Source organism: Prinia subflava, chromosome 10 (genome assembly GCF_021018805.1).
Source record: "Prinia subflava isolate CZ2003 ecotype Zambia chromosome 10, Cam_Psub_1.2, whole genome shotgun sequence".
Lineage (NCBI taxonomy): Eukaryota > Metazoa > Chordata > Aves > Passeriformes > Cisticolidae > Prinia > Prinia subflava.
This window is the reverse complement of record NC_086256.1, coordinates 26,510,290-26,531,983: the sequence shown is the minus strand read 5'-3', so window position 1 is coordinate 26,531,983 and position 21,694 is coordinate 26,510,290. Positions and strand designations below refer to the sequence as shown.

Sequence of the window (21,694 nt, the reverse complement as noted above, 5' to 3'; positions counted from 1 at the left end):
ACCAAGGAAATTCAGATGTGTCGACTCATGTTTTCAAATGTGCCTGAAAAACCCTCTCAGGGCAGTGTAAGTTATTCCTGGGCATTCAGGCTATTCCTGTGCTTTGTCCAGCCCTCAGCTGAGAGAACACATGAGGTAACTTCCCCAGCTGAGCTCTGGGTGAACAGTGGCACCCAAACCCACACTGACACCAGCAGCACAGCGTGGCTTGTGAAATCTCAGCTGTGTTAGAAAACCACGTGGAGCTGCTGGTCAGTGAAGGTTTTATAACCAGCACCCCTCTGGGTGTAAGGAAGTGGGGAACCCAGTGCCAGAGGTGTCATAAATGACAAGGCCAAGAGTCTGTTTTGAAAAAATGAGAGTACACCATGAGCATGCCAGGCCACTCAGATACAACTTAGCTTTCCAAATGGGTAATTGAATGCTTAAAGTAAATAAGAAGAAAATTCAATCTGGACTTAGAACATCACCTTCCTCATCTCACTTTGATGTAAAAAAATCACATGAATTTTGTAAAAAATTACAATCCCTGTTTTGCTGGACTGTGTGTACAAACCCAAGTGTTCATGTCCTTCTCTCTGTTCTTCTCCAGAGAGTCAGGTAATAGCTGAATCATCAAAGCACACAAATTATTTTTTAGCAAAAAGAATTCTACAATGAAAATGACAGCAGTTAGACAAAGAAGCTGTCAGCTAGCACAGCCAAAGGCTGTAAAGAGAGGCCCAAAAGGCAACATCTGTCTAGGAAGTACAGTCCAGAGACTCAGCTTATGAATGTTGGCTCTGCTTCCTGAAACAAAAAGGAAATGGGGGAAAAAACAGTTTGGTCCGTGTTTATTCCAAATAAATCTCTACAGGATTCACTCCCTTCTTTCTCAATCTACGGTGTTGTGCAGGAGGTGCAAAATACTGGAGCTTCTGAGAGGCTCTGAACTGTCTCTGCAGTTTTTACTGAAGAGTGTGGCAGTGCTCTCACCAAAGAAAGACGAACAGGACAAGCACAGCCAGGCTATGGTGCAGAATTCCTGCTTAATGCTTTCCTCGTTGTGAGAAGGACTCCTGTCAGTGCTGCTGATCTGCTTGGCCAGGAGGTTCCCTGGGCAATGCAGGATGTAGCAGAGCACACCAACCACTCCCAGCTGCTCTGCTTTTGGGAGCACATCTGGAACAAAAGGCACAGCAACAGCCTCATTACACCTGTGCTCTCCTCTCCCTCCACCTGCAGCCACTGTAAATGCTCTGGCAGTTTATCTGTGCCTGCTCCTGCTGTGGATACCATTTCAGAGAAAGCTGTGCCCTGGCTGAGATCCCAACCCCACCCTGCAAAAATGCAGCTGGTCCTGCAGAACTGCCTGTGCAGCACTGCTGGGCAGGGAAGGATAACATCTCCTCACTCTGGCAGAGCTGGTTAGGCTACAAGAAGCCTGGAATGTGGACACTGCTGAAATCAAAGCAACCAAAAATAAAGCAAGCAGAAGAATGGCTTAAAGCCATCTTTGTTCTGACCCTTTTTATTTCCATCAAGGACTGTGGTGACCGAACACTGGGGTAAAGCAGTCCATGGCCAGCCATGCCTTTCAAACATACTTCCACTACGCTCCTGGATGCCACTGCAGCTCAGCAAATACCCTGGGAAGTTTGTTTGGTTGATGAACAGGAAGAACAGGGCAGAGGATGTGGCTGTGCAAGTCAAGGCACCCTGGTGCAACCTGGAGGCTTTGTGGCTCTGCTTCTGCACTAGGGAAGAAATCTGTTTAGCAATGTAAATAAGGTGCATGAGTAAATAAATAAATAAGAATAGGAGTGGGCTGAAAAAAAGCACCCAGACCTGGCCTCTTCTGTCTCTTGCAGGTCGCTTAGCAACAGGCTAGCTGCTGCAGGGTAAAAGAGCATGAAATCAGCATCTTTTCAGCAAAAGACAGATTGAATGGGAATGCAGGGAGGTGGCCTTTTCCTGGCAGCAGTAAGGAAAGAAGTAACTGGTGAATCTGATCCTGTGGGCATCCTTTTGGAGGGGTTCCTGAATGCAGGGATTGATAATTAATGTGGCTGAGAGGCTCCATCCTGCCAGCAAACTGATAAATTCCAGAGCATGCCTGGAAAGCCAATAATTCAATCTTGATTAAAGTGATGTCTGTTACAGTCACCTCCTGGGTTAATTACTTATTAACCATCTTAAATAGCTCAAACCAAATTCTCTCGGACTCCCCTGGCTATGTTAGTGCCAGCTGACCACAGAGCATGTTTTCAGTGGCAGTTCCCTAAAACATTTCCCCAGCATTGCATGTTCAGGTTTTATCTCCATGCCATCTCTGCATTCACTAATGGAATGTGCACCTTGTGAATCTTTAAGTAACTGAATCTCAGCAATACAAATCCACTTATTCTGGCCAGGTAGTTCCTCTGAACCCAAGTGCTTCTCCAGCCTTCTGGAACAACCTGGTGTGGGCACAGAAGAGGATCAGTACACAGACTGCAGCTACTGGAGAGCAGAGCTATGAGAGCAGCAAGAACAAAATGTGGACATTTCGTGGAGGACTTCAATGAGAGTTCTCAGTGGAAGATTTTTCTGGGTCACCTCATCTGCTGCTGGAGTACCAGTTGATTCTTTTCCCCTGCTAAATGCAGATCCTGGCAGCAAGGCACAGCCAGGGACTGTGAGGCACACGATCCCCTTAGGGGTGGTGTGGGCTGGTGGCTGGGTCACAGAAGGGCTAAATGGCTTGTCCAGGAATCCCACGGGAGGAGCAAAGGGAAAACTCAGTGGCCTTGCTCCCTGCTTTATACACACACAAAGCAGTAAAATGATAACTCATTTTACTCCTTATTTACAGATAACTTGTACTTGTGTGGCACTTGAGCAACAGTGAAAATCATCTGGAGGCTACTAGTGAAGCAAATTTACTTGGAGCAGGGAAACTTCTCACCTGCATTTTATGCTCCTGAGTGCCCCATCACAGCACTTAACCTTTCCTGTGATGGGGCAGAGGGTTTAGAAACCATCCCCAGTTCCACAGGCAGGAAATTACACAGTATAGAACAGGATGGCTGCTTTCAATCCTTACCATTTTAAAAATGACTTCTGTGTCCTTGGGAGCTGCTCACAGAGATGCATTTGGCAATGTTTTGTTTCCCTCTTTGTCTGGGGCTGGAAGGAAGGCGACTGTGGCTCAGTGAGTGAACACTTAGATGAGATACCCTCCATTTCCTTAATGAGCCTATTAAGTGACTCATCAAAGGGGTAACGACCAGTCTCAGAAGGGAGAGACACACAGACATAACTGCCTGCACCGAGATGTTCCTAGTGCACACAAAACAACCTATATGCTACAAAAGCTAATTGGGAATAATGTGATTCGGGTGCTAGGGAAGTGCAGAGATGGAGAACACCTTGGCATTTTTCCTTTTTGCAGGCTGGAGTTGTCTGTGCCCGAGTTCACAGCTCCTGCTTTTCCTCCTCTGAACGAGGGATAACAAAATCCTGCTGTGAGACATCTGTCCCTGGGGTGTTTGCAGAGTCAAGCATCTGGTGGAACTGTTCCTGTCCCTGAGCAAAATCCATGACTGAAGGAGGAGAGGCATGGTTTAGGTCACAAGAACCAAAAATCATATCGAAATTCAAACAGAATTTTATTCTCTGATTTCCTAAATGAGTCCTTGAAGGTGTGCATGCCAGGATTTAATCTCTCCAAGGAGATGAAAAATACTGAAAATTAACACAAACACACCAGGCATACAGCAACCAGCTCACATCACTCTCCACCACACCGGATTTTATTTACAAGGTTAACTATGATCCACTGTTGCACATTTTCCAGAATCTGGTGTTCTGATTGTGTATTAGGAGTGGAGCAAGGGAAGCAGGAAGAGCAAATAGCATCAATAATGCTTAGGAGACTGAAAGAGAAGATGTACTTAAACACATCCCTATTTCTCCTGAAATGTCACTTTATGTCAACTGCCATGGTTTCCAGACTGTCAGAATTGAATTATATTGTAATTACATCCTGTTTGGACAAGGTCACGAGAATAAAAGCTTAGTATTTTCTTCCATTACAGGTGCTCTATGTTCCTACACTCCTGGAGCAGACAAACCTCCTTTTCTAATAGCAACAAATTTGCCTTCAGCATAAAATGCTGGTTTAAGTCCATCAGTGCAAGGTGAGGCACATTGAACAATTAAGAGCCATCATTACTGATCTTTCTGAGAAGCGTCCCAAAGCACAGATCTCTATATTCTCTTCCTAAACCTTACAATTCACTTTATATCACAACAGCAACCAAAAGGAAACAAATACAAACCCCAGACCCATGTAACCTTATGACAGGTGCTTGTTTTACTCCAGCCCTCAGCAGTGAGTACAGATGTGTGAAACCCCTTACATCAGGGACTTGAACATTTCAACTTCTTTTCACCTTTCCAGCAGTTTTACCTCAAATTCCAATGACAGTATATTATCGTGTCTAATATTCCTGTATGATGGATCAAAGGTTGAAAATCCACAAGTCATACAGTAAACAGGTCTGTTGTTTAAACAGGGACCCTGCAAACACTGCGTGGCAAAGTCCTTCTGCCAGATGGGATCATTACTGAAGTTTTGTGGATGTCACAATAAAGAAAGGTTAAAGGAAAATAGAGAGGGACTCTTGGCTGTTCCCAGGAGAGCCTGGGTTCCTAACAAGCCCCAGTGTGAGCTCCCAGCCCAGTGCTGGGTCTATAAATGTGCTGCTTCTTCCCATTACAGACTCAGCCACCAGAGGAGATCCTGCTTGATGGGGAGAGATGGACGAGAGCAGCAAAATGTGAGGGGGGCTCTGGCACAGCCCACAGCCAATTCCCCTCAGCAATCAGTGCTGCACCCGGGATGAGCATTTTCACTCCAGGCTGGGAGCTCCTCTGCTGGCAGAGAGCAGGGCTGGAGCTTTGCCAGGGTCACCAAATCCAGGCAAATCTTCCCCTTTACACCCCCAGCCCTGAGCAGAAGTGCTTTTATCAAGCCTTGAAGCACTTGCATTTGTCCAGCTGGCTGGAGAAGATGGCTCTGGTGCATACTGGGACAACAGAAAAGAACATTTGGCTAAAGCAGATCCCCCTCAGCTAGAGAGTCACCGCCTTTGTAGAACCCCTGGTCAGAATTCTGGGAAACACAAACTGTGCCAAGGAAGATGCTCCTCTCCTACCACATGCCCTGCCTCCTGCAAAAGGGACATGGCCTGCTTCACATTGTGCTTAGGAAAAGGAAAAACTAAGCAAGTTCTCTGGAAGGAAGTTCATTATAACACAAACCTACATTTCACTTTGCATTACAAGAAAAACAGGGGCCAAATTTGCCTCAGAGCTTCCGGCTGCTACTTAAAGCAATAGGATTTGTGTCCATACAAGCTTACCTGAGTATGATGGTCTGGACAAGCAGCTGGAATGAAGAAAACTGTGCTGGGATCTGTATTCTCTGGCACCAAAATACAGCTCCTTTCAGCGAGAGGAACCCTTCACCACTGCCTCATGAGGAAAGACATCACACTTACTGTTTTCAGGACTCTTTAACATTTGAAAGTAATGCACTGGTGACAAGGTGATGGAATTTTTTTCTCCATTTCTGGCAGATCTAGTAGATTGCAAAATCATCAAAAGGCACAGCCTGACTATAAAGTCTTTGTGTGTCATCCACAGTGGGAAAAGAAGGGAGCCTGAGGTAAAGAAAGCAGTTTCTCAGAAAGCAAAAGCATTATTCAATCCAGCTGCTGGCAACAGGTGCCTTGGGGCGTGCAGGAGCAAGTGGAACGTGGCATCCTCATTAGGAGGCTGGGAAGCAGAGCCCTGATCCCTTTTCCAGCTCTTCCCACTGCTCTTGAGTGGCTGAAATAGGATCAGTATTCCCTGCTGTGCACAAAGGGAGTGCCCCGGGTGGCACCATCAGGTGGCTTTACTGGGACTGCCAGGAAATTGTTCCTCACAAGGATGCACGATAAGGACACCGACCTTGTGCTCTAAGCTATGGGTTAACCAAAGCATTGCTGAGATTAAAAGGAGCTGCTCAGGCAGCTGCTTGACCCTGTGAAGAACTTCAGCTATAGTTTAACTTTTTCCCCAGAGGTGGACTCATTAAGCTCTGAGCCAGCCCCAGTGTGTGTGTTAGTGAAGGCATACCTGGATTTCTCACACAGCTAAGGAGTGAGGAGCACCCTCTAAGCTGGTGCCACGTGCACCTGGGGATGGCTGAAGCTGAAGATTTTGCAGCTCTGTTGTCACAGTGACTGAGTGATTCAAGCTGACACTCTGCCCCTGAGCCATGTGTGCACACTGAATTCATGCCTAGACTTCCACACTGAAGAGATTATTTATTAACAAAAATCAAGAAATGGTTTGGGTTGGAAGGGACCTTAAAGCCCATCTTCTTTCAATCCCCTGCCATGGGCAGGGGCACCTTCCACTGTCCCAGGTTGCTCCAAGCCCCATCCAGCCTGGCCCTGGACACTTCCAGGGATCCAGGGGCAGCCACAGCTTCTCTGGCAACCTTTTCCAAGGGCCTCCCCACCCTCACATGGAAGAATTCCTTCCCAATATCCAATCTATATCTACTCTCAGTTTGAAGCCACTGCTTCTTGTCCTGTCACTCCATGCCCTAGTGAACAGTTCCTCTCTGGATTTCTGCATCTATACTAATTATTATGATGATTAAAACTTGGAGATGAAACTTTCTGGTTTTTCATGTCTTTTGACTAGCAGAATCAAAATCTGGTTAAAGGTTATTGACCAGGAAGTTGCATTAATTAATTAGGTAAAGGAAGTTGAAAGAATAACAAACAGATAGGGCTTGATGGGGAGAGATGGACGATCTTCATCTGCTGCTTGAACAACTGGCTAGAACAATGAGGTACCAGCCAGATGTAATCTACTTGTGCCCAAACACAACCAACTTAACAATATAAACAGTGTAACACTGTGTTTACCATACTACTCAATTTCCACAAGAGAAACAAACCTACAGTGTGCTAAAAACAAAAGCAATCAACTGTAGGAAACCAGAGAATCCTGAAGCAGAGCAATCAGAGGATACTAAAAATGTGAATATTGTCCTTATAAAGCACCCAGCTACAGTCCTGCTCCCGTAGCTAAACACTGCTCAGAGAACAGCCAAGTAACTCCTTGCTGAATTTAATTTTCAACAGTGTCACTAATGCCAAAAACAAGGCCCAGGGTTTGTAATGGCAAGTTATTAATAAGACCTTCAGCTCTAAAAGCTGCTCTCCCTGCAGAGTTCTGTGTTTATGAAATGCAGTCACCATCTTCCATACTTTATTTTGTTTGTCCCCTCATTTTCAAAGCAGAAAAATAAATCCAAGTGCAGGTGCCTGAGAAATCAAACACCAGCACAAATACATGAAGACAGTGCCCCCAGTGCCTCTTCTTTGCAAAAGCCTTTGTTTATTTGCAAAAGCCCTGGGGGAAATAAGGGAGAATTCTTAGGCTTTGCCTTTTCTTTTCCTTCTCCCAATCATTTTTACAAGTTTAGCTCTAGGTCTCAGCACAGCACAGTGCTTCAGAATTTGCCACCTCATTTAATTTGTCAAAAATCAAAAAGAACCCAGTGTCCCATCCCAACTGTTCTCTGTGCCACACTGAGAGTGAATCACTGCTTTTCCTCCCAGGTCACTGCTTGCATTAGCCATTAGCTCTGGAATATCTGCAACAGGGAATGGAATCTCAGAATGGTTTGGGTTGGGAGGGACCTTAAATCTCATCTCATTCCACCCCCTGCCATGGCAGGGACACCTCCCACTGTCCCAGGCTGCTCCAAGCCATGTCCAGCCTGGCCCTGGACACTGCCAGGGATGGGACAGCCACAGCTTCTCTGGGCAACCACACCAAACCCCACCCCTGGCTGTTTCCAACAACTTAATTTTCTAAATTCTCTAACATCTGCAGGACTAAAATAACCACAGCATTTCTGAGAAGGACACATACCATAATGGCTAATCAAAAAAGACAAAAGGCAGCTAGAATTATTTTCCCTAAATGTAATCACTTCCCAGTGCATGTATCCTAAGACTTCTGTACTCCCACTAGACAACAGAGCTTCTTCCTCTGCTGTTCAGAGGAGAGAATACAGAGTTTCTCAGGTCACAGGAGCTGAGTTCTAAAAAAATAAAGATACGCTATTTGTCAGGTCACAGACAACACCAAAACTCTGGCTGGCAAGGGTTGTCCCTTGCCTCCAGTGTCTTTTGCATACGAAGAAACCCATTTCCTCACAATTACTACACTGGTTACTGCCAAACTGCTGCCTGCTCCCTCAGACCTGACTGCCTGAAAGACATCTGAGAGAAGCACAGAGGAATTTCCACCTCCGGGGAGATTTCACCATCCAAAGTCTCAACAGTTCTGTTGATGCTTAAATCTGTATCAAGGAATGCTTCTTTGCCAGCATAAACATGGGGTGCAGAGCTTGTTTCCAGGCATTTCTGCATCTGTACTTTCACTTACACCACTTTCTCCACAAATATGAAATCCTGGGGGTTTGTTCCTTTTATTATAGCTGTAAGTGCTGATGCTGGGACACATTTCTTCTTCCTCTACAGCCTCTTTTGCATCACAGCAATGTCTTCAAAAAGGACACCACCTTCCTGGGAGAATAAGAGGTACTGCAGACTGCCAAGCACCATCACCACAAGCTTTATTCATACTCAAACTCAAGGCACTCTTTGGGAAAATCAATTACTGGGTTTGCTTCCTCCAAAGGAAGAGTTGAGACCTTCTCCTCTAAAGAATTACAATGAGCATTGTGCTGTCAATAGGAGCTCCAGACACTGCTCTGCTCAACAACCAGACCACTGCAAGCACAGAACTTTCTGTGAGATATTTTACTGCATCACCTCGCAGGGGGTGAGCCAATGCTTCAGCCAGCCTGCATGTGGGATTCCAGTTCAGCTTGGGAAAAAGGTTCACTTCCTCTTGCTTCTATTTTAGACACATTCTGGTGACGATGCCAGGAGACAGAGCTGCCAAGCTGTGACTCCCTGCCACCTTCACCTGCTGCTCCCTGTACTGTTTTCAGAACCAGGGATGGAAAGCAGCTGTTACTGATCCATGGGGAAAGAGGCAGATTCAGGAAGCTCAAGGCCTTCTGAGGATGCTTTCCTGCTTGGAACAGCAACATCTGCTGGCATTCTGAAAAGCCCTGACCCCTGATGGCACCAAGAGGAAGGAAGCGGATTTGGGTAGCCTGCTGAACCATGGAGCAGCCTACCTTGCTGAATGAAACCACTAAGAATTTGGGCAAAATGATACAGCTGCTGGGGATAGAGACAAAAAATGTTTGTATCAACTTTTCCACCTCAAACTTTCACAGTTCTTTGAACATCCTTACCTGCAACACTGCTCTGGTTGATGCCACTGCTCACAAGCACATATGCCAACTAGTGACTAATACAAAGACACCAAAATATTTGTGCTCAGTCAGGCTGCAGAACTACTTTAAATTGTTTAAATGTGATTATAATTAACTATTAATAATAAAATTCTACTCCTTTCCTATTGATAAAGGATTAATGATATACCTGATGTCCCTTACAATACCAAATCAGTGCAAATAAAAAAAAAACCAAACCAAACCAACAAAATAAAATAACTGAACAGTTTTACTAATGCTTAAACACCATGAAAATATAGCCTCACTACTGGGCAACATGCCTGCTCACTGGAATATTAAATAAGTATTATAAGTTAAAATAAATTAACATTTCAAGCTGAAACAGTTGTTTTAAATTACAACATTCCTTTCTACAGTGTTAACACTTATTACCAAGATTACACTCACATTTAGCATCCCACTCCACTGCAGGCACTTTACCCTGATCTCCAGGTGCCGGCTCACTGCGGTGCCCACACCACAGAGCTGAGCACAAAGGAGCAGCTGGAGCTGCAGGCAGGACAGGCATTAACAAACAGCACCCTCACCACCAGCACAAGGGGATCTGCACTCCAGAGAGAACAGCACACACGTAATAGGGGCAATTGATCATTGGCTTTTCATAAGAAATCACATACCAGCATGGCGGGGTTTTCTAGAGATCTGAATCAAATCCATTTCTATTTGGTTTGGCCTTTTCTTAAGAAGCTGATAAATGAGCAAATTTTAACCTGTTCTTTCTACTGGAAGGTTAGATAGATACAACACGGGTGGAACCAATGTTTGTGCAGTTTCAGGGCCTTTCTGCAGTTACCCCCTTTGCTTTTCTGTTGCATTTGTGTTGTCTTACCATGACAGCAAGATCCCCAAGTAGCTGGATAAATAACACACATCAGTACAGAGATAAGCACAGAGAGAGAGAACATTCTAGAGAGAAGAGAGAGAGCAAACCAGCTATTTTTAATCCTACCCATTGAAACTCACATAAATCAGTGAGTTAAACTGTGCCTGTAAAATATCACGTCCAGACAGAAGATCAACAGAGGTGTGAAGCAAGTCAGTCACTCACATCAGTAAGGTGTGAGCCTCAGATCACCCCTTTGAATTGAAAACATTTAAAGGGCAACATTATAAAGTAAACCTGCTTTAAATGTCACAAAGGAACAATTCTCAAATGAGCACAAGCTTAGCAGAGCTCCAACTCTGTAGCCAGTTCTCCTTGACCCTGCTGTTACCCATGGCCCTGGTGCCAGCTCCAGCTGTGGGGACAGCCAGGTGGGTGACAGCCTTGTCACTACAGCAAGAGGTGACAAAATTGGAAAAGGCTCTGCTTTTATTCAGGGCTGTTTGCTGCTCTCATTGAAGGTGCTGAGAGCAGCAACCTCGGGGCCCAGTATCATCCAGAGGGAGATGGACATGGTTGGGAAGAAGCTTCTCTTAGAAGTTGTTCAGTATTTGAGATCTTTCCTGCTGCTGAGGATGGTGAAGGGTGAGCGCAGGAGTCACTGCAGTGCCTGAGGCAGGTCACAGAAGGTGTCACTGCAGACCCTGCCCCACAGCAGAACCACCTTCCCTGCAGGTTCCTGAGCACCTCATCCCCCGTGCTCACCTCTCCTTGCCTGGGCACCGGGGATGACATCCCACAGGTGACTCTGAGGATGTCCCCACCTCTCCATCTGTCCACTCAACCTCACGGCACTTCCAGAGCTGCAATGCTCACACTCTGAGTGTCAGCTCTGCTCATTTCCAAACGCCACGGGACAGTCACGGAGAAATGGGCACAACCCCCTGAACCCACTGCAGAACCCATGATCCAGGGGATTTTCAAATGGAGTAGAACTCCCAGTGAGACCTGCTCCTGTTCCACACCTCACCTGCCTGAAGCAGGTGTAGGAACAGAGGTGATGGCACTGCTCCATTCAAATCCAAGGTCATTACAACTTCAGGACACACACGGATCTGTACAAGAGAAACTGCAAGGAGATGCAAAGGGCGACTGAAGCAGATGATGTGAGTATGAAGAATTTGTCAGATGTTCTCATAAAATAGCACCATTAGGATTAACCTTCATGAAATCTAGCAGAGGGTCTTACTTCATTCATTCATTTATCAAACTGGGCTTCCAGAGACACAGAAAAACTTCTGAAAACTCTTGTAAAGACAGAAAAAATGAGGAAAGTAAAAAAAAACCTTCCCCAAAGCATAAGCATAAAAATCCTTCTATGATTACAAATCCAGGCTATATTATTTCCTAGGCCCTATTATTTCATAGTGTGAATTAATTCAAAATGCTCTTTAACAATGAAATAGGACCCAACAAGCTCTGTAGGGAAACACTACTGTTAATTCTAATTCCACTGACTTTCCCAGTGATTTCCTTACTGGTAAATGACTGAAATCCAGACCTGGTGAATAACCACCAAAAAGAATTCTTAATTGAAAAATACATTCTCTAGCACATTCTACACAGAAATTGAATTCAATACCACCTTTTTTCTTTGTATTTGCAAATGTACTCTTGAGAAAAAGATAGATACCAATCTTTTTTTAAAAAAAGCAGTATGATAGAACTATTTCCAATACAGCATTTTCAAAATCTAAAGGTTACATCCTGAACTCAATTCAAAAGCTGTGAAATTAAGGAGAAAAAACACCAAGTAGTTTGAAATTTGACTTCTGTAGGACAAGAAGTAGCTCAGCTAAAGCTCAAGAAAAAAGTAAGCAAGGAGAGGTGGATTTTTACTACATGTCAAACTGCTGCTTTGTTTTGCAGTAATGTGAGAACAAAATTAAAACAAAAATTAAAAGAAACACTGAAAAAGATACAGCTCACTATGAGGCCTGGCCATAACAAAGTTCTTTTTTGGGGTTTTTATGCCTCTGTAATTAGCTGAGAAATCTGAAGAAAATCCTCCATTCACTTACTGTGGTGCTTGCTCTAAAACCATTCTTTAGTCTACAAGTACCAATACTAAGTGAAAATACACACGGTGCCTCTTTCACACAGCACAAAGAAGCAGTTTAAGGGTCTGATTTGGCCTTTTTTTAACAGAAAAAGTTTTGCTGCTTTCAACAAGACAGACAACTGCTCTTCATACAGCCTCTGTGCTCCCTGGGACTCCACCACTGATGAGGATTGAGACTAAAATCTCCTGTTTGAGCATGGCAGCTCCTGCAACTATGAGCACCTGTTGGTAAATAAATTCAATGATGATAACATCTAATTATAGAATCATGGACTGGTTTGGGTTGGAAGTGATCTCTGGAGAACATCTTGTCTAAACCTCCCCTCTGAAGGAGGGTGACCTGCAGCAGCTCACTCGGGGCAATCTGTGTTTTGAGAACCTGCACAGATGGGGATTCCAGAACCACCCAGGCCAACACATCCCTGCTAGAGAACACAAAAACATGTCCAAAAGCCAGTTTATTGCCATCAGCTAAGAGGATCCCAGGACACACTGAGACTCCACAGCCACTGCTCCTCATCCCACCCCAGGGAGCATGGCCAGACAGATGCTCCAGAGTAATGTGACCATGGGGACAAGTGGCACCTGTGACATGGGTGCAAGTGAGCGAACACACACCCGGTTAAAATAAGTTTCACCCTCCCTCCAGCAGGGTCTTGTGCTGAGTGTCCTCACATGAAGTTCCTGCAGTGTTTTACAGCATGAGCTGCACACTCAGGGAGTTGCAGAGCCCAACTCCCTGCTCACACCAGAGCAGCAGTTACAGCACAAAGCGACCTCAACCTTCGACTTTGCCCACCCCTGATAATTCAGCTCTGAACTCTCCCTCCTTCTTAGTAACTCCTACTAATCCTCACACACTTCTCTAACACACAAGGTGACCTGACTCCATGTTTGCTACACTCACCTGAGCTTTTCTCTTCACCATTGTCAAACCCTACCCCTTCCTGTCAATGCAGTTCAGAATGTCACACGCTTCTTGCAGCTGGCCCTGGGTGCTGAACCCTGAGCACTGAGCATCTGCCTCAGGTGTATTTCAAAATACTTCCCCAGTAAAGCACATCACACACACATCCTGTACTAAATGAAAAACGAATGACAAATAACATCATGTGACATACAGTATATTGCACAAGAAAAGGAGAAAGGCATGAGAAAATTCACAAGTAGCTCTTCCAACAGGTACCATGAAGACTTCTACTTCAACCTCCCATCAGAAAATACACACTGAGTGAGTAGCATAAAGGTAATTCTTCTGTACTTGCCAAGTCCTTAAGTTACTCATTTTCAACAACTAAACAGAGGACTAAATACTAAACATCCAACTGCAGCCTTGAACTCACAAACAGTCTCTTTCAGCAGCAGAGTTGAAATTCAAGTACAATTTTACTAAAATGTTTGCACAGACCTTCTTTTCCTTGGCTGGAATAAACATTCAGATGGCAAGGCCTATTTTTTTCATAAGATCAATGTTTTAACCAGAAGGAAAAAGACCTTGCTTAATAAACGACGGAATAAAGCAGCACAAGGGAAATTAACAACCATACTGAGAGATAAAAAGAGGCTGAGAGATAAAAAGAGGCAGAGTGTTGGAGGAATATTCTTCCTAGTGGGATGTTCTCCTGACACTGGGCCACACCAAACATGCACTTGCCATTAGAAATGACAAAAACACTTTTTCTCCAAGATCAAACATGAAGCCCCTTCACAGTGATACACATTCCAACAAAAAAAATCCCAGACCTTCCACATGACCACTTCATGAACCTCTGCAGCCATTTTGAACAGATTTCCATCCTCAACAGCTAACTGCCATGCTGCTCTAATTTGGTTCAAGTCCAATACACTCAGATTAGCCTGGCCTCTGACAGCAGAATCTTGGGTAGGGTAGAATATAAAAACATATTCTGTCTTGGTAAGCTTGATATACAAACAAAACTCATTTCTACCCCAATCCAAATGTATTATACACAGCACTCAGCATAAACAGCTTCTGAGCGAAACAAATAATATCTGAGCTTTGTTTGCATGATTATCATACAGTGATTAATTAGTTTACTGCAATCACTGTTTATAAAACAAATTACTGAGTTCTGACAGTTGTTGATAATGCACCATTTTCCTGTTTTAATTATTAGCTTGTACCCAAGCAGACAAAGAGAGAAAAGGTCACAGATTCACTTTCTTTAAAGACAGAAGGTGTGTGTGTATTTATACAAATATGTATAAAAAAGAATAAACCTGTGAGTTCATTTCTTACTTTCCACATCTACTGCCACTCTAAACGCTGCATTTCACTCTTGCTGTACACACTCCCAGGTGAATGAGAAGCAATAAAGTCCATCCTTACCTTAATATTGCAAGCTTGTTCCATGAGTCTCCGGGCGTTCTCCTCTGCTCTGTACCTCTTGGGCAGCTGCACCCTGAAGAATTTTAAAGCTCCTTCAAAATCAGCCTGAAGAAGATCCTCTTTGGAGGTCTGCAATGAAACACAGGGAGCCACAGTAAACCCTGGGAACACACAGTCACACTCTTCTACTCCATTTGTCATTTACTGGATGCTTTCCAGACCACCAATATTCACATTAGTTCAAAGTCATCCTCCTTGAAATCAGCTCCCTTAACTCTGCTTCATGAAACAAACAGAGGCTAAAGCCAAGCAATTCTAGGCAGGGCAGCACAGAGGATTGCAACATGGGAATGGATTTTATCCTTCTATACCTGCCAGGTAAGAAGGGGATTCCAGCTCAGTCTGTCAAGATGTCAGTGAAGAAAAAAAAAAACAACCAAGCAAACAACAAAAACCTAGGAGAAATTATAATATTTCCTGGAAAGCTTGTGCATTAGACCATTATTGAGTCTCATACTACTGCCTTAAAAAAGACAAAACAATATATATATATTTAATGTATGTATAGTCACAGCCATGAAGAGCAGAAGGGCATGATTCATACAAGGCACCAGCAAGTCAATGTGCTGAAGTCTGTGACACAATTTTTCAAAGAACACCGTGCCAGAAAATGTCATACATGCTTATTTCTACATTTCCCATACTCCTGAACTTCTCAGGGGTATCATGTCTGAAAGGTCAGATGTTACACATTCCCCATGAATCCACTCCTGCCACCGTGGAGCAATGTGATTCACAAGGACAAATGTATTCATCTCCAGGATACTGAGACCTGCTCCAAGAGATTCAGAAGGTGCCAAATCCCAACCCCAGTTCCTTTAAATGGTTCACAAAAACGGGAGATCCTGACAGGACATGCAGGACATCATCTCAAAAATGTGAATTTCGAGGGGTTTAACCCAGGAAAGAGTAAACAAAACTATCAGCATAGATACTCATATGGTGGAGATCTACACTGTGTAATGTGTATAACTGCAAATACCTCAGCAGCAGCAGCACAGGCACTTTGGTTAAGGTTAATTGCTGAATTAATTGCTCACGTTTCACCACCACCATTTCCATGTGTGCCAACATTTCCATGGGTGCATCCTCTGTTTTCTCATGAGTAACACACACCCAGTGTAATTTTTTGGCTCCTTACACACAGTGGGTACATTACACACACAGAGGTTCAAATTTGATTCTTAACTATGTTGTTACCCACTTCAATCCAGAAAACCCCACAATGGCTTGGGTTGGAAGGGACCTTAAAGGCCACCCCATTCCAACCCCCTGCCATGGGCAGGGACACCTTCCACTGGCCCAGGCTGCTCCAAGCCCCATCCAGCCTGGCCTTGGACACTTCCAGGGATCCAGGGGCAGCCACAGCTTCCCTGGGCACCCTGTGCCAGGGCCTCCCCACCCTCACAGGGAACAATTCCTTCCCAAAATCTAATCTCACCTGGTCCTCTGGCATTTGAAGTCATTCCCCCCGTCCTGTCACTGCAGGCCCTTTTCCAAAGACCACGTCCAGCTCTGTTCTTTCCTTTCCTTACTAAGTTTGCCCAAATCTATTTGATCCTCCCGTCATTCACTGCCACAGAGGCTGTGGGCCATCGCTGCAGGGACCCAGGGAAAGCTGCCCTGGGGATGCTGCCCAGGAACTTTCAGCTTTCCAAACCCTCAGACCCTGCCCACAACCATTGGCAGCAGCACAGCGTGGCTGAGGCTCAAGGCGTGCTGACAGAGCTGGGGCAGGTGGTGGCAGATGAATCAGACCCTCTGTGGCCAGCATCACCAACTTCTCCTGGATGAGTCTTCCCGAGCTTCTGAGTGCTCTTGCCACGCTTAAAGCCAGATCAGTGTTTCATAGCCCCAGTGGTGGCTGCAAGTTGTCGAGTGTGGTGGGAGCAGCCGGTTGTGCCCACACCACTGCCAAACCCATGCTGGAAACAAAAAGCTTTGCCCCAAAGGCTTCCAGGGAAGTTCAGTGGATAACAGTGGTGGAAAAGCAGCACAGGTTTCACAGGATCACAGAATTCTTAAGGCTGGGAAAGCCCTCTCAGATCATCGAGCCCAACCACTTACCCAGAATTGCCAAGTCCACTGCTAAACCACATTCCTAAGTGCCACATTTGACATCTTTTGAATTCTGTCAGGGATGGGGACCCCATCACCTTCCCAGGCAGCCTGTTACAATACCTGACCACCCCTTCAGTGAAGAAATTTTTACTAAGATCCAACCTAATGGATATAAGGAAAAGAATTTCGATACCCAGCTCCAGAAATTGATCTCTCTTCCTTTGTTCTCAGCCATGCTGGTATCTGCCATCACTACCCAATTCAAACAGATTTTCCAATTTCACTGCCAATTTGCCTTCTTGGGATACTCCTGCATAATCCAGTCCCCTGCTCTTCCCTTCTTTTACAGCAATTCTATATAAAACATTGCAAATCAGATTTAATCTTCCTAGGCCTCTGCTTGAATCCTTGTTATAGCATTACTTTTAACAGTCCCCAACAAATTACATTTATTAAACTGTAACTATTGACAACTTCGAGTTCTCCATGCTGAAAAATCTGTAGTCAATGAAAATCCCCTAAGATCATGGAAATAAGAACTTCTGTAACAGAGCTTGCTGAACTAAGGTTGTAGTTATAAAAACTGGAAACCATCACGTTGTACAAGTTGGTTGAGTGAGTGATAGAGCCCAGGCTCGTCAGCTCCTTCTACTTCACTGAGTATTTTCATTTCCTTAAAACCATCTGTTCATCAAAATACTAGTTTCACTATAAATAATCACAAAAAAAAAGTGAAAAATAGAAATTTTGGCATCTCAGGATTCACATTTCTTGACATTTTGTGACTTCAATTAATACATTATAAAGATTTTTCTGGAGACTTTGGCAGCTGTAGGAAAGGCAGAGATTTGTAAATCCTTGGTTGAAGTCACTCAACTCCTGAAACTCCCCAACAGCTGATTTCTCTTACTGAACCATCTGTAAGTTTAATGAGCTAATCATTAAAGTTTGGCAGGTGCATTCCATTTTTGTGCATTTGGGAACTTCAGGAGTGTTTTTATTATTAGAGATGTTATTTTTAAATAAACATATTTTTGATTAAAATCTATTTTCAAACCCAGGCAAACACGGAAACTCAGTCAGAACTATGACTCAAAGGCACAGTTTGTCTTCTAGGATTTGACTAAATATGTTCTCAAATGTTCTTCCCACATCACTTAAATATTTCAATGTAGTCATAAAATTATCTGAAATGAATAAATTAAAAATTAGGGAAAGTCCTTTCCCAAAAGTATTAGCAAAGCATTCAAATCTAAAGGTAAAGTTTGAAAAAACAGCAAACGTTCAAAAAGCAGGAACAGAATCTGAGAGACTTAAATGATGTTGATTTTTTTTTTTTTTTTTAGTAAATAATGTTCCTACTACTTTCCCAAAAATATTTAGGAAACTGTGATTAAGACAAAGGGAAAGCCTTGGCTTTTTTCTTTAATTTAATTTCTTTGTGAGTTATTAATTCTGCAGCTTCATTTATTACTGACTCTATCAAAACTCCTATTCCCACCTGGGAACTAACATAACAAAAGAAATTTTGGATGAACCACACTGCACATCCTTAATTTAGTTCTTCTTCCTTCACACAAACAGATAAAAATTACTTATTTCCATGGGATTTTAGGTACATATTTAGATTTCTGTAGAATGTCAGTGAGCATAAACCACCTGTTTTACACTTTAATGAACATGTGTCAGAAACGAGGCCAAGAAGTTAAAGACTGAAAAGAACCTGGCCATGCTTTACCATTAAATTTCCTTCTGGGACTCTCAAAATGTTTGTAAGTATCCTCCAATTTTTCAGAACATAGTATTTATATACATAAAAATATAGAATATAAACATATCTAGTTCTATTTAATGCCTATAACACACCGATTTTAACTTCTTAAAAAAGACACACAGTGTAAACCCAAGGTAGAGAAGGTATTTATTTTTAACCAAGCCTGCAGTGCTGCATGTTGAATTATTTTGCTCTGTGCTGCCCTTTCACACGAGCCACAGATCTGAAAGCTGCTCAGTGACACGAGGAAGATCCTGACCTCCTGTGCTGGATTAACTCAGGCTCCAGGCATGGGAAAGTTTGGTGGACAAAACTGCAGCAACATCAGAACACCCTTCTAGGGCAATACACCAAACTCCTTTGCTGGCATCTTTTATGCCCAGCTATATTATCAACCTAAATTATTTACATTTATTTATATTTATTAATAATTTATTATGCCTAAATAAAATCCATGCTCTCTGTGACACACTGGTACAAAAATGCTGTGGGGAAAAAAAAAAACCACCTCTAGGTTTATGAGTGGAGAGTTGGGATCCACAAACACAACACAGATCTTGTGCATCCTCAGGGTTATCCCTCTGCTCAACACTTCACCCCTGCCTTTCTATGGAGCTCCAAACTCAGATATAAAGTTCATTCTGCCACATAAAGGACTGATGCAGGTGGGTAAGAAAATCTCCCAGCTTCAGCCACTCTGGGTCATCCCAAAGGGAGTAAACCCTCAGAACTGATGCTGTTCTACCTGCCCAAAAGTGTGCTCAGGTGAGGAGGTATCACAATGTTTCTAAGACTGGCATAAAGGTTATAGATTGTATTTATCCCATAACATTGCAATGACACATACTCTACCCACCCCAGGCATTTATCCTCAAAACCACAGCAGAGAGAGAAAGCTATGCACATAAAAAAAAACAAACAACAAGTGCTTAATTTTATGAAACACTGATATTTTGAAGGATCTTTAGTTCTGATTAAAGTACAGATTCTTGGTCCTCAGAGATTTCTCATTTTTAACATCAGAACCCAGTCTCTCCTTTCTGAGAAGGGTGTGTGCCAAAAGGCCTGCATGTCAGGAGAGGTATATTTAGCTAATAAAACCTGACAGGGAATCACACTGACTCCACAAGTCAAGTCTCTCTCACAGCACAAAGCACTATTTGCATTATTTTGCCTTTCTCACACTCTTTCTTTCTCTTTTAATAAACAATACCTTGCCACTCAGCAAAGCCAAACTGCCTGGAAGATAAGGGATGTGAAACTGCCTGGTGTTCTCCATGTGGAGGGCCAGATACAAAGCCTGATTTAGCCAAGTGAAAAAGAGCTCGGTGGTTGTGTCTCTGCTGTCCTTAGAGCTCATCACAGCACAATTCAGGGCGATTTGGCAGCCCTTGCCCAGGAAGCCATCAGCAGGATGAGTGTTTGGTACCCTGGGAGATAACTGGAACAAAGATAACACACCCAGCAGCACAAAGCACACATCATCAGGGACCAGACTCAATTCTACAAGTGCCTGTAAATCCCCAATGCACCTGCACGGCAGCAATGGAGGAGTTTGTGACTCTTTGATTCCCATTTGGCGTTTCCCAGTGCAGGGCCACAGTGCACCCACGCTGTGTGTGCCACTGCACAGGCTGGAACACGCACAGCACAGGGATGTCTGTGGATCCTGAGGAGCGCCCAGAGGGGTTCAGCAGCACGAAAAAATGGACAGGTCCCTGTATATAACCACAATATGGGCTGGGAATAAAGGAAAGGCACCACAGGGAGCGAGGGGGCTCGGGAAAGGACTGTTTTCCCGTGGATCACACAGAAATGCCATTCTGATGTGCCAGGCCATGGACACAGCCACGCTCTGAGCTGCAGCCAGGCGTGGTTACACCGCCCTGAGCAGCCCCAGCCAGCAGCAGGCACTGACTCCTGGATTTGCCACTCTTTTGTGGGTTTGAGGCTGCTTTGTACAGCAGGAGAAATGATAAAAGCGTGTTCTCTGTGCCATAACATGGAACACCAGCTGCAGGCACCCCCCACACAGACAGCATTTGCCACGATGGATGAAAACACCCTTAACAATTTATTTCCCAAATCATTCGACACAGGTATTTTCAACTTTTTTACATACTGTCAGCTGCCTTTCCAAAACCAAACACAGAAACAGCCAAAACGCATCAACACAGCCTGATTTTTGATGAGTCTCTAGAGCCAACCTGTGATGGGAGAAGTATAAAATCTGAAATGCTGACCATGAATGCACTTTGCGTCAGTACCTCGAAGGTGACTGGGCACACTGCTTATCTGGAATCATTACAGGACTGAGAACAAAAGCACTCAGGGATTTAGGAAAGATATTTTTATGATTCAGCCCTGGCTGATGATCCTTCAAGCCAGTTAAGGAGTGGCACTGGTCCTCATTAGCAGAACTACGGTGCAGCCTTCCTGAGCTAACATCAGAAAGGAGGACTCAGTGCTTAGGAGGTGGATGATGAGAAGCTGAGAAGAAAAAATAAGAGCCCTCTCATCCCTCCTGGGGGCAGAGGCAGGGCTGGGAGGGCGAATGGCAAATTCCCAACGAATGAATTTCATGAAAAGCTGATCTCACCGCAAGCAGCCGAGGCACAAAGAGGCGATGCCCCATGCCCAGAAGTTCCAGCACCCGACACGCGTATTCATTCACCAGCTTGCTCCTCTCGTCGTGCATGTCCTGGGACTTCTTGGCGGGCGGGGTGAGCTTGGCAGCCGGGCTTTTGCAAGGTACCCCTTCTTCCATGAGCAGCAAGCAGCAAGTATCCAGAGTGAGAAGAACAGCCTTTGTGAACAGCAATCTCCAAAAGTGCGAGATCAGGAGAGCCAGCCTCCAGTCTCTGGAACGGGCTGGGATGGCCGCTCCAGCAACGCCCCTTTAGCCTCTCAGGAGGAGAAAAGCATCTTTGCTAAGAATCGAGGAAAAATATGATCCACCGTGCTGGCTCACACAGAGTCCGGAGGAGATGTGAAAAACAAACCAGAGAAAACATGGATCTAAAAATGCACATAAAAAGCAGGAAAATGGCAGAGAATGGGCACGGGGAGGCTGG

The 21,694-nt window shown here is 44.3% G+C and overlaps 1 protein-coding gene across 5 annotated transcripts in view; it reads right to left on the bottom strand.

The window, feature by feature from the left end:
• Window positions 1-21,694, bottom strand: part of RABGAP1L (RAB GTPase activating protein 1 like) — a 225,142-nt gene that overhangs the window by 40,246 nt on the left and 163,202 nt on the right. For 4 of the 5 annotated variants that reach the window (XM_063406533.1, XM_063406532.1, XM_063406535.1 and 1 more), the window contains one exon: window positions 14,726-14,854. In XM_063406533.1, the coding sequence (XP_063262603.1) occupies window positions 14,726-14,854 (129 nt within the window). Of the gene's footprint in view, window positions 1-14,725; window positions 14,855-21,219; window positions 21,403-21,694 lie in introns of those variants that run through there. The other variant, XM_063406536.1, reaches the window with a different exon arrangement.